Source organism: Phodopus roborovskii, unplaced genomic scaffold (genome assembly GCF_943737965.1).
Source record: "Phodopus roborovskii unplaced genomic scaffold, PHOROB, whole genome shotgun sequence".
Classification (NCBI taxonomy): domain Eukaryota; kingdom Metazoa; phylum Chordata; class Mammalia; order Rodentia; family Cricetidae; genus Phodopus; species Phodopus roborovskii.
In genome coordinates, this window is record NW_026126547.1 from 15,690,301 (window position 1) to 15,705,658 (window position 15,358).

At 34.9% G+C, this 15,358-nt stretch overlaps 1 protein-coding gene across 5 annotated transcripts in view; it reads left to right on the top strand.

Moving 5' to 3' along the window:
- Usp34 (ubiquitin specific peptidase 34) overlaps positions 1 to 15,358 on the top strand; it is a 186,190-nt gene that overhangs the window by 132,374 nt on the left and 38,458 nt on the right. For all 5 annotated transcript variants that reach the window (XM_051200494.1, XM_051200497.1, XM_051200495.1 and 2 more), the window contains 13 exons: positions 270 to 416; positions 503 to 559; positions 656 to 733; positions 1,040 to 1,134; positions 4,086 to 4,258; positions 7,335 to 7,488; positions 8,672 to 8,750; positions 11,933 to 11,986; positions 12,093 to 12,188; positions 13,232 to 13,296; positions 13,393 to 13,468; positions 13,560 to 13,607; positions 13,735 to 13,800. In XM_051200494.1, the coding sequence (XP_051056451.1) occupies positions 270 to 416; positions 503 to 559; positions 656 to 733; positions 1,040 to 1,134; positions 4,086 to 4,258; positions 7,335 to 7,488; positions 8,672 to 8,750; positions 11,933 to 11,986; positions 12,093 to 12,188; positions 13,232 to 13,296; positions 13,393 to 13,468; positions 13,560 to 13,607; positions 13,735 to 13,800 (1,188 nt within the window). The remainder of the gene's footprint in view (positions 1 to 269; positions 417 to 502; positions 560 to 655; positions 734 to 1,039; positions 1,135 to 4,085; positions 4,259 to 7,334; positions 7,489 to 8,671; positions 8,751 to 11,932; positions 11,987 to 12,092; positions 12,189 to 13,231; positions 13,297 to 13,392; positions 13,469 to 13,559; positions 13,608 to 13,734; positions 13,801 to 15,358) is intronic.

Consider the following 15,358-nt stretch of genomic DNA (forward strand, 5'->3'; position numbering starts at 1 on the left):
GTTTTTTTTTTTTTTTTTTTTTTTTTTTGTTGTTGTGATAGATTTAGGGTTTTTCTTATTAAATTTTTGACCTAGGGTCTCTTGTAAACCCAGAGGTTTCAGATTCTGTATAACCAAGGCTAGCCTTGAATTCCTGATACTCTTGCCTTTACCTTCCAAGTGTTGGGATCAGTGAAATATTCCACCTTGTATGACCTTGTTATTGTTCACTCAGGAATGTTCTGGCTGTTTCTTATTTGATAATTTCCTCCTCCCCCTTTCTCTTACAGGAGAGTGAGTGCAAAGCATATAACCCTAGACCTTTTTGTAAAACATACACTATGGACAAGCAGCCTCTTAATACTGGGGAGCAGAAAGATATGACAGAGTTTTTTACAGATCTGATTACTAAAGTAGAAGAGATGTCTCCAGAACTGGTTAGTATCAGAATACTGAAAAATTTGTTTGAAATTAATACAAATTTGAATTTTAATCACTGACTTTTACTTGTTTTATATTAAAGAAAAATACTGTCAAAAGTCTATTTGGAGGTGTGATTACAAACAATGTTGTGTCCTTGGTAAGTATATCTTTTTTGTTGTTGTTGTTGTATAAGGGTTTTTTTTTTTTTTAAGCTTATAATAAATTTCTAATTTTTGTTTGTTTGTTGATCTAGGATTGTGAACATGTTAGTCAGACTGCTGAAGAGTTTTATACTGTGAGGTGCCAGGTGGCAGATATGAAGAATATTTATGTGAGTGATATTGGACATGACTTGGGATTGTTTTTTGATTCACACACACACACACAAAATTCATTGTCGAGAATAGCTGTTTTCATGTATTTTCTTTCATGTTTTGCTATTTAAATAAGTATTGGAGATAGACCAAAAAATTGTTATTTCCCAGTCAAAACATAAATAGTTTTTAAAAGTTAGAGTTCATATGAGGGAAAAAAATAATTTAATTTGAATTTGCTTTTTGGAAATTTTTCTTTGTGCATTCTGATCAAATTGCATGCTCTAAATTATGTCAAATTCCCCATGTGTGTGTATACACAGGAATCTCTTGATGAAGTTACCATTAAAGACACCTTAGAAGGGGACAACATGTACACTTGTTCTCATTGTGGAAAGAAAGTCAGAGCTGAAAAAAGGTAATACTTTTTGAAATTTAATTTTTATTATTTTGATATAAACCAACCAGTAGACTAAGAATAATCCAGTGTCGACCTTTCATAACTGTGTAAATGTGATGTAATTAGTGTGAATAAACAGTACATTATAGTGACTCAGGTAATAATAGCTGTTTGGAGCTCAGTATCACTCAATAATTTTTATTATTCAGTGAGCTTTCATGTAGCACATACAGTAGGATTGAAAGTAAGAATCTTCAGACTTTCCAGAAATCTTGTGTTTTCTAAGGATAGACATGAAAGACAAGAAGAGTGATCATTTTTGTCATTTTACAGAGACTGGTTCCTAAAGAATAACAGCTAATTTTATACAGTATTTTTTATTTAGGAAGTACTTATAGAACTTTACATGATTAAATTCAGTTAATACAACATCATGTTGTAGCAAAATACTATTTTTTTCTCCATTTTTTTGAGACAGGGTTTCTCTGTGTAGCCTTGGAATTAAAGATGTGTGCTACCACCACCTGGCTGTAAAATACTATTACTATTATTAATATCAAAATTATTTACTATTTAACAATTGATGATATGGAATAACAGAAAGATCAAAGTTAGCTTCAAATTCTGAAATTCTGTTGTCTAAGACTGCATATGCAGATGAACAGAGTAGTCCACATGGACAGAACTCTCGCTTGGAAGCTAGATTTGGGAGTTAGTTAAAATTTCAGTGTAAAAGTATTAATTTTTTACAATATTTTGAAACTGGTTTTCCTCTTGCAATGTACATGTTGACTCTACTTTCATTGCTCATGTTTTATTGCATTCATCATAAATACTTTTCCTTGAGTTATAGTTCTTTATAGAGTTTCTTAGAAAATAAAATTTGAACTGTCCTCAAAATTAAAGGAGTGGGGGAGATGCTAATTGGGACGGAAAGATGGCTTAGTGAAGAGTTCATAATGCTCTTCCAAGGATTTTTGTTTACTTCCCATTACCCATGTTGGGTGTCCCACGACCACCTGTAACTCTCCCTCCAGGAGAGCTTTTGAGAGCACTTACATTCATGCACATGCAGCTTCCCCCACCTCACGCGCCCCCCCCCACACACACACACATACAAGCAAACGATTAAAAATAGCAAAACTAGGCACTGGAGAGATGGCTCAGTCAATAAGAACACTTGGTGTTCTTCTAGAGGACCTGAGTTCAATTCATAGCACACACATCCATGGCTTTCAACTGCCTGTATATAACTCCAGCTGTGGGGGTTGGGTGTACTGGGATACACTCCTTTAATCCTAGCATGGGAGGAGGAGGCAAGTGGATCTTTGTGAGTTAGAGGCTAGTCTTGTCTACATAGTGAAGATCTAGGATACCAGGAGCTTTATAATAGCAAGACCCTGTCTTTAAAAATCCCAAACCAAAAACATAACTCCAACTTCAGGTTACCAATTCCCCTTCTGGCCCCATGGCTACTACCACATGTGGCTTGTATATATACAAACACTGAAATACATATAAATAAAAATCAATCTTTTCAAAATAATAATTTTTAAAAAACTTAACTGCCTTTACCAATTTAGGCAAAGAATTTTATAGTCTCTCTTTTATGTATTTCTGATCTTTCATGATTCACATATCAATTTGGATGTGTATGGTGTGTGAGTGTACATGTATGTACTGTGTTTAGACATGTGCATGTATTATATGTGGAAGTCAAAGTCAGTGTTGGGTATCTCTCTGTCTTGTGTGTTTGTTTGATTGATTGATTGATTGTTTCTGAGATAGGGTTTCTCTGTGTAGTTTTGGAGCCTGTCCTGGCACTCACTCTGTAGATCAGGCTGGCCTGAGTGCTGGAAGTCATGTACCACCACCACTTGGATTTCCATCTTGTTTTTTTAAGACAAGGCCTCTCACTGAACATGGGACTCTGCTGATTAGGTAGGCTGCTGGGCCAGCAAGTCCCAAGGACCCTCTTGTTGTTTTCTTCTTAGTACTGTGAATGTGGCACATGGCACTGTCCCAGGTTTTTACATGAATATGGGAAATCTGAACTTGAGGTATTCATGCTTCCATAGCAGGTGCCCTACCAACTGTGTCATCTTCCTATCCCTTTGTCTTTCCCTTAGTATTTAAATGCTCGGAGGGGGGCAGCTAAAAACATTTATGGCACAAGCATAAAGACCTAGGTTCAACGACTAGAACCCTCATAAAAACCCTGAACATGGTTGTGTATGCATGTGTCATCTCAGCACTCCTAAAGTAAGATACAGTATAGCAGAAAGAAGAGACCCTGTATCAGCAAGGTGGAAAGAAAAGCTAGACTTCTGGAAGTTGTCTCTGATCTTCAGACACAGACATACACATAAAGAAATAAAATTTCAAAGTCTTTAAAAACTGAGCTAGCACTACATGAAAAGCCAGCATAGACGTGTATGTCTGCTACCTCAGTGCTGTGAAGCAGAAACAGGACAGTGCCAGTGGTAAAAATGGTAAGGGTTCATCGAGAGACCCTTTCTTTAACAAAACAAAAAAGGTAGTGGGCCATCAGGGACGCAGTGAGTAAAGGCATTTTTTGCCAATCCAGTTTGATTGTTGGGACATACATTGTGGAATTAGACCAGCACCATCCATGCCATGGCACATGCTATCTCACACACGTAAGAATGTGCATACAAGTACACACACTAATAAAAATAATATATTTTAACTATAAAAGAAATACAATGGTGAATAATAGATGACCCCTAACATTAACAGCTGGCCTCCCACAGGTACCTAAACAGATAAGCACCCTTCACTACATATACACACACACACACACACACACACACACACACAATTATGTGACTTAGAATATTGCTACTTTAAGTTGATTGTTAGAATAAATGTAGCACAGATATAAATAGAACTATGATATTTTTAAAATATGTAACAATTTTGTTTCCTTCCCTTCTCCCACTTCTCAGGGCATGTTTTAAGAAATTACCTCGTATTCTGAGTTTCAATACTATGAGATATACATTTAATATGGTTACAATGATGAAAGAGAAAGTGAATACACACTTTTCCTTCCCTTTGCGTTTGGATATGACACCCTATACAGAAGATTTTCTAATGGGAAAGAGTGACAGGAAAGAAGGTAAGTTCATATTTCTATATACTCTGTTTATTGTTAAGCCTATTAATAAGAAAATTGCATGAATGGAGAAAATATCATTAACGTTAATGGTATGAAAAGAGAAAATGTCATTAATGTTAAAGTCAATCACATGGTTCTCAAAATTAAGTTTAATCTTAATTAAACTTTTATTAATTAATTAAACTTTTATTAAAAGTATTTTTATATGGGTGCCATGTCTGTGTGGACTTCTTTGTACCATATAAATACAGTGCCCACAGAGGCCAGAAGAGGGCACTACATCCCCTGCAACTGGATTTACGGATAGTTGTGATCCTCGCTTTTGGTGTTGGGAATCCAACCAACTCTTCTTGAAAAGCAGGTTGTCTCTCCATTCCAGAAAGGAAAACTTCATTAGAGACAGTAATTATAATATATTTACCCACTTAGCTAATAAATATTTAGACTCTTGGAGGACCATGTTCTAGGCATTTTTTTCCCCAGTCACTGTTTATGTCTTTGGAAAACTGAAATCTAGGTGGTTTTCATTGAATCTGAAATTGTAGTATGTTACCACACTAAATCAATGTGTCACAGTCTTGAGGAATTAAGATTTCCATGAGAAAATACTATTTAGGCAGAGATACAGAGTTTTAGTAAAAGATTGAGAAGATGGAATAGGTTCTTGAATACAAGAGTAACAGAATGATCAATGAGATAAACCAAAGGCTTTTGGCTTTGGGCCATATTGACAATTTTTGTTCTTTACTAATTATTTATTTTATGACTATTAGATTTATTTTGTTTTTCAAGACAGTTTCTCTGTGTAGCCCTATGTGTCCCAGAACTCTGTAAACCAGACTGGCCTCTAACTCATTATGTAGACCATGCTGTCCTCAGCGTTCTGTCTGCCTCTGCCTCCCAAGTTCTGGGATTATAGGCATTTGCTCCCAAGCCCTGCTGGCCATTAGATTTTTTTAATCAGAGAAGTTCCAAAATAGAAAGCTGTTTGGAATAGGTTATTTTCAAATGGATTAAAGAATGATGAAAATTATAAAGGGATGCAATTCTTGTAAACTTCAATGAAGATAGTGTCTTAGATGACAAAGTACCAACAAATAGAATTAATGGACATTAATAGAATAATGACAAAATCCCAAAGCTATGCTTCCCCACACATTTTACTTGGTCTGCTACTAGAGAGTGTATATTAGGAGCCATGAGAGACTGTCTTTTAAATTGAACAAGTAGTAAACAGGAATTTGTAGTTTTTGTTTGTTTGGTTTTGTTGTTGTTTGTTTTTGTTTGTTTGTTTTTATTTTTACTTTTCAAGACAGAGTTCCTCTGTATTGCTTTGGAGCCTGTTCTGGAACTAGCTCTGTAGATCAGTCTGGCCTTAAACTCACAGAGACCCGCCTGTCTCTGCCTCCCGAGTGCTGGAGTAAAGACTTGCGCCACCAATGCCCAATGAGGAATTTGTATTTTAAAGTCTCCAAAAGGAACACTCCCAGGAAGAGTAGGTCCAAAAATAATTGATAGAAAAATCTTTGCTTATTCTTGCCAGAACATTTTGATTTAAAAGTTAAAATAGGAAGCCTAATTATAGTGAGTTCAGTAGCAATGACATTTATTTCACAAGTAGAAAACCACCAAACTATTTCAGGCTTATTGATATTTGTCTCAAGAACCATAGAGCTTTTGGGTTCGTTTTGTTTTGTTTGTTGAGACGGGGTCTCACTCTGTAACCTTGGCTCTTGAGACTGGCCTCGAACTCACAGAGACCCACCTGACTCTGCCTCTCAAGTGCTAGGATTAAGTACACCCATCCCATCTCATGAGTTTTTAACGGCATGGGATAAGAAAGTAAAAGGAGCTAGCTCTTGTCTCTTAACATTTCTCTGTACTACCAAGTTCCTTGTTACATAATGTGGGTTGTCATGTTTAAAATTTAATAATTTAAAAAACCAGTATCCCATCCTAACTTTAGGTAGGAGGATCAGTTTAATATTTAACTCCAGTGCTTAGCATTTTAATGAATATACAGTAAACATTTAACATCTCAGAGTGGGAATTGAAAAATGTAAATAGTGAGTTATTGTCTATTTTTTCAAAAGAACTTACTAATTCTCCAAAGATAAGAGAGTAGAATGCAGTCACAGATCTAATGTTATATAAAGTTAGTTATAAGACGCAGTCAGTGGTTTCATAATAATAAATTTGAAAATGAAGAGTCATTGTTATATGCAACCAAATTTTTCACATCTTTTTATCAAACCATTTTGAAAATCAAAGTGAAACTTCATCTTAACAATGCTTCACTGTATTTCCATGTGATGCTTTGTTACATGCATGGAGAGAACATGGAATTATAAAGGAGTTTTTAGGGCTTTGGTGATGTGTTGAAGTCTTAGCATTACTGACATATTCGGGTTTCTCAGCAACCACTTTAACACTGTGGCCATCTCTTTACTTCTTAGTTTAGGTTGTGCGGTGAAGCAAATCTACTCTGTTTTGCTCCTACAGAGAGAGAGAGAGAGAGAGAGAGAGAGAGAGTGTGTGTTGTATAGTATTGGCATGTAGGCATTTTCAAGTGGGTAGAAGATGTTTGGCATCCTATCTTTTGTTCTCTGATTTATTCCTTTGACACAGCGTTACCTTTTGATTTTAAAATTGTTCATATTAGAATGATGCCTTTATTTCTGTGGACACCAAAACTCCTAATATATATCAGTACAGTGCTTAGCATGAGACTAAAAGACTAAAAGTCCTTTTTTTTTCTTTTGATAGTAAAAATTAAATTTGGAAAAAAAAAACACAGGCAATACTATTTTAAAGGGCTAGTTAAACACACAGTTTATCAGATACATTGGTGTTGCTTTTAATTATGCACTAGTTAATTTTGATTTTTTTTTTCAGTTAATTATATAATATATTCCTTGTAGTGGTAGGCTGTAGCTTTTCAAGGTGTTTTTATATACCTATTTTATATATAAAGTTTTTGTGCCTTTTTCTGTACATAAATACCTTATAAAAATTAATTTTAAAATGACATTGTTTTGTGTTTTCAAAGTGACTGCCATTATCTCATGTAAATTAGGTTTTAAAGAAGTTATCGACCATTCAAAAGACACAGAGAGTTATGAGTATGACTTGATTGGCGTGACTGTTCATACAGGAACAGCAGATGGTGGCCACTATTACAGTTTCATCAGAGATATAGTCAATCCACATGCTTATAAAAACAATAAGTGGTAAGTTCTAAGTTTTTCCTTTGGTTTTAAAAATGATTTCTTCCTGCTTTTAAGTATGCATATATATGTTAAATTATATGTTTATGATAGCTCTTTTTCTGATAAATTTTTAGTTTTCTGAAAAATTCTATGAAATCAGGAAAATAAAATATTAAATAACTTTTTAAACATTTGTTCTTTGTGTATGTATCTTGTCTGTATGGGTAGGCAGATGGGTGGGTGGATGCATAGAGGTCAGAGAACATCTTTTTAAAATCGGTTCTCTCATTTCCCATGTTGGTCCCAAGGAGACCCAATTCAGGTTGTCATTCATGGCAGCAATTACCAGTACCTGATGAGCCATCTTGGTGGCCCAGAAAAAAAGAAAAAAATAATTACTTATTTTTAGATTAGATTTCTTTTTGTATAGCTTTGGCTGTCCAGGAACTCTCTCTGTAGACGAGACTGGCTTTGAACTGAAAAGAAAAAAAAAATTATTTTTTAATTGAAGGCAACTTTCAAAAACTAGTAATCAGTTCTTAAATTTATGTATGGGCCTTACATTTTCTGTGTATATGGACTGTATGTGTGCTTAGGCCCTCTTCTAATTTTTAAAGTACTGCTTTGAACAAAATACGTAACTGATAGCTTGTATTGATCTACATGCAGCTAGCAGAATAATTGCATTTAGCTCTTATTTCTGATTCTTACAAGCATCATGGCCAAAAACATCCTTTTAAAAACTTTTTTTCTGTTTAAAATTATAATTACATCATTTTCACACTTTTCTTCCCTCCAACCTCTCACATGTTAGAGGATTATCAACACTTCTTCATCTTTCCTAACTACTTTATATATTGCATTTTAAACATACCTTCTTTATTTTTATTAATATCCATTAATAATTGAATCTGTCAGATTGTGTGTGTGTGCGCGCATGCACGCACGCACTAGGGATGGAGTACAGATGTGAGGCTAATATTCTGTCGTTGAACTATTCCCAGTTCAGATGTGTCAAATTTTAGCTGTTTTTAAAAATGATGCTTCCAGTTTCTAGAAGAGTTTAAAAAAAAAGTATTAGAATTTATCTCACCAAATAATGTGGCTAATACATCTAATTAAGTCTTTTTTTAAAAAGTAGTAGACACTATACAGAGATATCGAGTAAACATGCATTTGACTGGTACCATGTGCTTTATTGTAGGTATCTTTTTAATGATGCTGAGGTAAAACCTTTTGATTCTGCTCAGCTTGCCTCTGAATGCTTTGGTGGTGAGATGACAGTAAGTTTGATTTAGTAATTGTAAATGGTTTATGACTTTCCAGTTATCATAAAATTCTGTAGCAGACTCACTTAACATCATTATGCCTGCTATTATTCAAGATTTATTTGATTCATACTCACTGCATATACCAGGCACTAAGAAATGTTTACAAATTGTTATTTCTGCTTTCAACCATAGTTTGATAAAGATGGTAAAACGAAAAATTTAAATCATAAGATAGAAATTAAGTTACAGTGGTAAATTACGATTAAGCATAACCTGTTATTCAAAAAGTCCATAGGATTAGAGCAAAAAGAATTTACCCTTTACTAACATAATCTGGAAAACCTTACCCAAGGAAGTTTATTTTTGATAATTTGAAATAATTGTTTCTTCATTGCCCAGCAACCTGGGCCATGGCAATTCTGTTAAATATGTTACTGGTCAGTGGGAGTGCATTTGCCTAAGGAGTGCAAGGACTTGCGATTTGATCTTTGTAACTACAACAATTAAAGACTCGATACCCACATACATTCACTGTTCATTCTTAGTGCCAAGTGTGATTGTGTACATACTTAATTCCAAGCAGATGTATTTGGATCTCTGTGAGTTCAAGACCAGCCTTGTTTACATAAGGAGTTTCAGGCCTGTCAGCTACATAGTGAAGACCTTATGTTCAAAAAAGAAAAAAAAAACAGAAGAAAAATGTTGTTCCATAAGTCATATATTTGAAGCCAGTTTATTTCATAAATAAGCCATAAGAATTTTTTGGCGGTATTCATTTCCTCGTTTATTTATTTTTAGTTTTGGTTTTGTTTTCTCTGTGTAGCCCTGGGTGTCCTGGAACTCACTCTGTAGACCAGGCTGGCCTTTAACCTGGAGATCTGCCTGCCTCTGCCTCAGCCTCCCAAGTGCTGGGATTAAAGGTGTTTGCTACCACTGCCTGGCCCATTAATTTATATATAATATATATATATATATTATTCTTATTCTTTCTCTTGTCTGCAATCTGAATGGAATAGTAGTCTTATGGCTTACAGTTTAGAAAAAAGAAGACAATGTTTGAACAGTTAGTCTATGTCGAAACCAGTCATATCCTAGTTGTTATTTTTAGAACATTTTCTTAAGTGTTTTTAAAAATAAAGGACAGTAAAGAAAACACTATTACAAATCTCTTCTTTTAGTGGGTAGTTTTGCAAGTTTCTGGTCTTGTTCTCTTACATATTTTTTTTTTAAATTAACTTGAATATTTAGAGTCTTTGTTTTCAAGAACTAATTTATCCATTATACAGCGAGGTTATTTCCCTTTAAAATTTTTTTTTTCATTTCTTATGTCACATATACTTACTAATAAGCCCTTCTTTTCCCTACACATTTAGAGGTAGCCTTTTTTTGGATTTTTGGGACAGGGTTTCTCTATGTAGAGCTGACTGTCCTGAAACTCACTCTGTACACCCGCTGGCCTTGAACTCAGAGATCCACCTGCACTGTCTCCCTGGTGCTAGAATTAAAGGTGTGCACCACCACCCAGCTAGATATGGCCTCTGGTGCTACTCCTAGACTCTCCCTGTTTCCTCCCTTTTCTTCCCTTTTCCTTTTTTTTTTTTTTTAAATCTTTGCTCAGTTTTCTTTTCCAATATCTTCCATGAATTGTATTCTTCATGTATAAACTGACCCTTCCATTTTATCTGCAAATAATTGTAGCTCCAAGGCTCAAATTTCTGATTTTCAAAAGATTGAGGTAAATTGCTAAGTATTTTGAGAGTTTGTGTTCTTAGTTTTTTTTTTAGCCTCGAGGATCATTTTATTTGGTTTTGAGAAACTACACGGCAGACAAGCTGTGTAGCTTGGTAGCTGCAGGAAGGAAGGTGACAATGACAAAGTCATCTTCTGAGCCTTTGAGTTAGGGTCATCAGTGGAAGTCTGTAGTGGCCATGAAAAGATTAAGAAGCGGGGGAATGTTCAGAGAAAACAGTGTCAGAAGCATTCTTAACACTGGCTAGTAAAGAGAAAATATGTATTTCATCTATCTTACCCATAATGTTGCTGAAAATATACATATTATATTTAGTACTTATTTCCATTTAACCATATTCAGAAAAATTAGGTCCATACCAACTAGTTTGCTATGTTCTCAATTGTTATTCGTTGTTACAACAGCATTGTTCATCACAATTTAATAGTATTCAGCATCTTAAAAATGTGTGCAATGATGTTAGGATATGCTAGCTAAATTTGTGACTTATGTAGGCCTTTTTTTTTTTTTTTTTTTTTTTTTTTTTTTTTTTTTTTTTGGATGGCTGTTGTGGCTCAAACTATGATTTTGTATGTGCTAGGCAACTACTTTAATACTGTGATATATATGTATCTCTGGGTGAGTGGTTTTGTTATTGTTATTATTTGTGTGTATGGTGATATATTATTTATGATTTATTAAAGCTTGCCTGAGGATTCAGAAAGCAGAGTCAGTCTCAAGTTATAGAGATCAGGCAGTGGCGATACACAGTTTTAATCCCAGCAGCCAGAAACTAGGAGGTGGTGCTACACACCTTTAATCTAGGACTCAGAATTAAGAGGTAGGCAGATTTCTTGGAGTCCAAGGCCACGCAGATCTACCCAAGAGTGATCCAGTCCTCACACAGAGATGATCTCAGCACCTGGGATTATATGCCTTTAATCCCCGCACTAGAAAGGTATAAAAGATAGCAGGGTTTTCAGTAGTCAGTATCAGGCATTCGATCCATCCATATTGAGGACAAGAAGACATTGGAGTCTTAGGATTCTCCAGCCACGCTGAGGAGAGGTTCATCTGAGGTTTGATGGAGCGAGGAGGATCACCTTTCATTCTGAGGTAGAGTAAGCTAGTGTCAGCTTTTCTGATCTTTAGCTTGAAGCTTGAACCCAGTATCATTCTCTAGGTCCTTTTATTTTTCGTGCAACATGTGTGTATTGCTCAGTATCAAGAGATCCTTATACATATTAAATAAGTACTCTACCGCTGAACCACATCCCAAGTCTGTGTACATAGGATTTATATGAATGTACTATTATTTTTGAAGTCATTTACAAGGTTACTTTGAAGTGTTACATAGGTGTTTATGAAATAATGTATACACACACACACACATATATATATATACATATATATATATGTATATATATGTATATATATCTTGCTGAGTAATTTTTTTTTTCCACAGACAAAAACCTATGATTCGGTTACAGATAAATTTATGGATTTCTCCTTTGAAAAGGTGATCATTTTTTTTCATATGTAATAATTTAATAATATTGTATACTATCTAATTTGAAATTATCATTTGTCAAAAATTAAAATACGTTTCCCCTTGCTTTATAAAGACACATAGTGCATATATGCTGTTTTACAAACGCATGGAACCAGAAGAAGAAAATGGCAGAGAATACAAATTTGATGTTTCGTCAGAGTTACTAGAGGTAAATTAATTTGATTTTAGCAACAGTTTAAATTACGTTAGGTGTTTATGTAGTAAATACCTCTTTGTAAAAGCATACAATACAGCATCAATATCTATAATCCAAATTAGATCTTAGCATATTTACAAAAAAGTCACAGCAACACTGGCTTTTGATAGATGGATGAAAATACGTCTGAGGGGCTAGAGGAAAAATGGCTCAGCAGTTAACATGCTTGCTGCTCTTGCTGAGACCTCATCATCCTAGACAAGGAGCTCAATGTCTGTCTGCTTATGTGCCTTCATGCCAGAAGAGGGCACCAGATCTCATTATAGATGGTTTTGAGCCACCATGTGTTTGCTGGGAATTAAACTCAGAACCTCTCAAAGAGTGGCAGTGCTCTTAACCTCTGAGCCATCTCTCCAGCCCCCAGGTAAATATTTTTTAAAGAGCAAGTTGTGGGGCTGGATCAATGTCTCAGTGGTTAAGAACACTTGTTGTTCCTACAGAGAGAGAACAGAGTTTGGCTCCCAGCATCTTCAAGGTAACTATTTGTAACTCTAGTTGCAAGAACTCCAATACTCTCTTCTGGCCTCCATTAGCAAGAAATACACAAGTGGTATACATTTACATGCATGCATATATACACACAAAAATAAATATTTTTTAAAAGGGGGTTGGGGTTAGTAACTACCTCTCTATAAGATGTTTTAAAATATTGTGTATGTGTGTTGCCTGCATTTGTGTATGTGCACCATGTGTGTGCCTAGTGTCTGCGGAAGTCAAAAGATATTGGCTGGTGATGAGCCACCAGGTCGCTGTTGAGAACTGAACCCAGTCTCACACACACAACAAATACTGTTAATAACTGAGCCACCTCTCAAACCCTAGAATCTACTTTTATACTCCTTATACCTAAAAGAAAAAAGTCAACATAATTTTAGATGCATATTTTTTGTTACCTTTGTGGGTTCATAGACTGTACAGTTTCTTGTTAAATAAAAATATTAAAATATATCAAATAAATTGCTTTCTGATAAATGCTAACTTTTTTTTTCCTCTAGTGGATTTGGCATGACAACATGCAATTTTTACAAGACAAAAACATTTTTGAACACACTTATTTTGGGTAAGCTTGGATAAATTTAGTCTTCCTTCTTTTCTGTTTCTAAATAAAGTCTTCTTTAAGAATTTAACTCTTTTTTTTTTTTTTTTTAATTTTCAGGTTTATGTGGCAGCTGTGCAGTTGTATTCCAAGCACATTACCAGATCCTAAAGCTGTGTCCCTAATGACAGCAAAGGTGATGACAAGCTTAGATAGCTTTGTTAGATTTATTGCTTTACAGTAATTGAGTCTTTCTTGCTCAGTTAAACCTTTTTTTCTTTTAACAGCTAAGTACTTCCTTTGTTTTAGAGACATTTATTCATTCAAAAGAGAAGGTATGTGCTTTTATTCTGTACATTTTTGTGTCAGTTACATTTTTTTAAAATTAAAAAAAAAATGGGGTTTGGTGTTTGTTATCATTGATTTAAGTCTTACTTTTTTTTTTTTTTTTTCACATTTTAGCCAACAATGCTTCAGTGGATTGAGCTACTGACCAAACAGTTTAATAATAGTCAAGCAGCCTGTGAGGTAAGATGACAACAAACTTCATTGCTTAAAATTCTCTAATTATAGAAATGTTTTGTCTTTTTTTCTTTTAAATCTTAACTAAGATAATGCAGCAAACTTGTTTATATCTGAGTCATAATAGTTCCATGTAAGGCGATTCCTAATATCACTTAGAAAGTTATAGCTTGCATTTCAAATCTGTTATGAAGACTGAGCATTAATTCATTTTCATAGTCTTGGAGTTTCCCTTTAGTATTACACACGTGTAAATAAAATTTCAGGTTAGGTGTGATCCTGCACAACGATAATCCCAGCACACAGATGGGAGAAACAGGATAATCATGAGCTGTATGCGCGTGCGTGTGTGTGCATGCATATACATACATACGTACGATGAGTTTAGGGTCAGCCTGAGTTATGTAGTAAGACTGCCTCCCCAAAAAAGAGCTGTCTTTCTCTGTCCTTGCAGTCCTGGTGTTAATAGGTGTGTAGCACCATGCTTGGCTGATGCTTGTGATACATATGTACATTGTAAGATACATATCACAACCAAATTAGTAAATTGATAACCATGTAGATACTATTTGTGTTGTATGTGAATGAAGATACCTAAGGTAGACTCTCATCCTGTTCAAGTAAACCATTCAGTTAACTGTGCTGTATGTAGTACCCCTAGAATTATTCCTCCTATAATCAGAACTTTGCTCACTTTCCAGTTTTCCTACCCCTCACTTAACTTGTTTTGTTTACTTGGTTAATTGATTGGCTTTTGTTCTGACTTTGAACTAAAGGCAATCATCTTGTCTTCAGCTCCTGAATACTGGTATTACAGATGTGCGCCACCACACTGAGCTCATAACTACTTTGAATTTTAATATAAATTAATATATTTAGGCGCTAGCAAGGTGGCTAATAGCACTTACTGCACAAACCTTGGGTCCTGAATTCAGTCCCTTCTCCTGAGCCCATCTGACTCCCATGTGTCTGCACACACACACTATGCACACATACATGCAGAATGGTCCATTGATTAAAGAGCACCAACTGTTCTTCCAGAGGACCTGGGTTCAATCAAATCCCAGCATTCAAGAGGCAGCTCACAGTTACCTATAACTCCAAGATCTGACACCTTCGCACAGACATACATGCTGGCAAACACCAGTGCACATAAAATATAATAAAACTAAATAACCCAATATAATCTTTTACTAATAACCAAAAAAGTATAAACCATCCTAGTAATACAAGTTTTTGCTTCTTTTTCAGTCATAGAAGATAGTGGCATAGTGCATAAATGATGAAATTAGTTGAAGATTTTTGTTTCTTATATTCTCCTGTAATTTTAGCTTTCAGTAATACAAAAAGAGAACCAGATCATCAGAAATTCAATGAAAATTTTAAATAAAATATGGGGAAAAGCCAAAATGAAAAGGTGCTTTGCCTGTTACCCTACCCAGCTTGCATGAAGTTAATGTTTCCATCCCTAAGCTCTTCTCTGATACCTTCTTTCAGCAGATATGCTCGTAGACCAAGTTCAGAAAGCATATCTTTTGTATTTTCTACACAGTTTCTCTGTGTA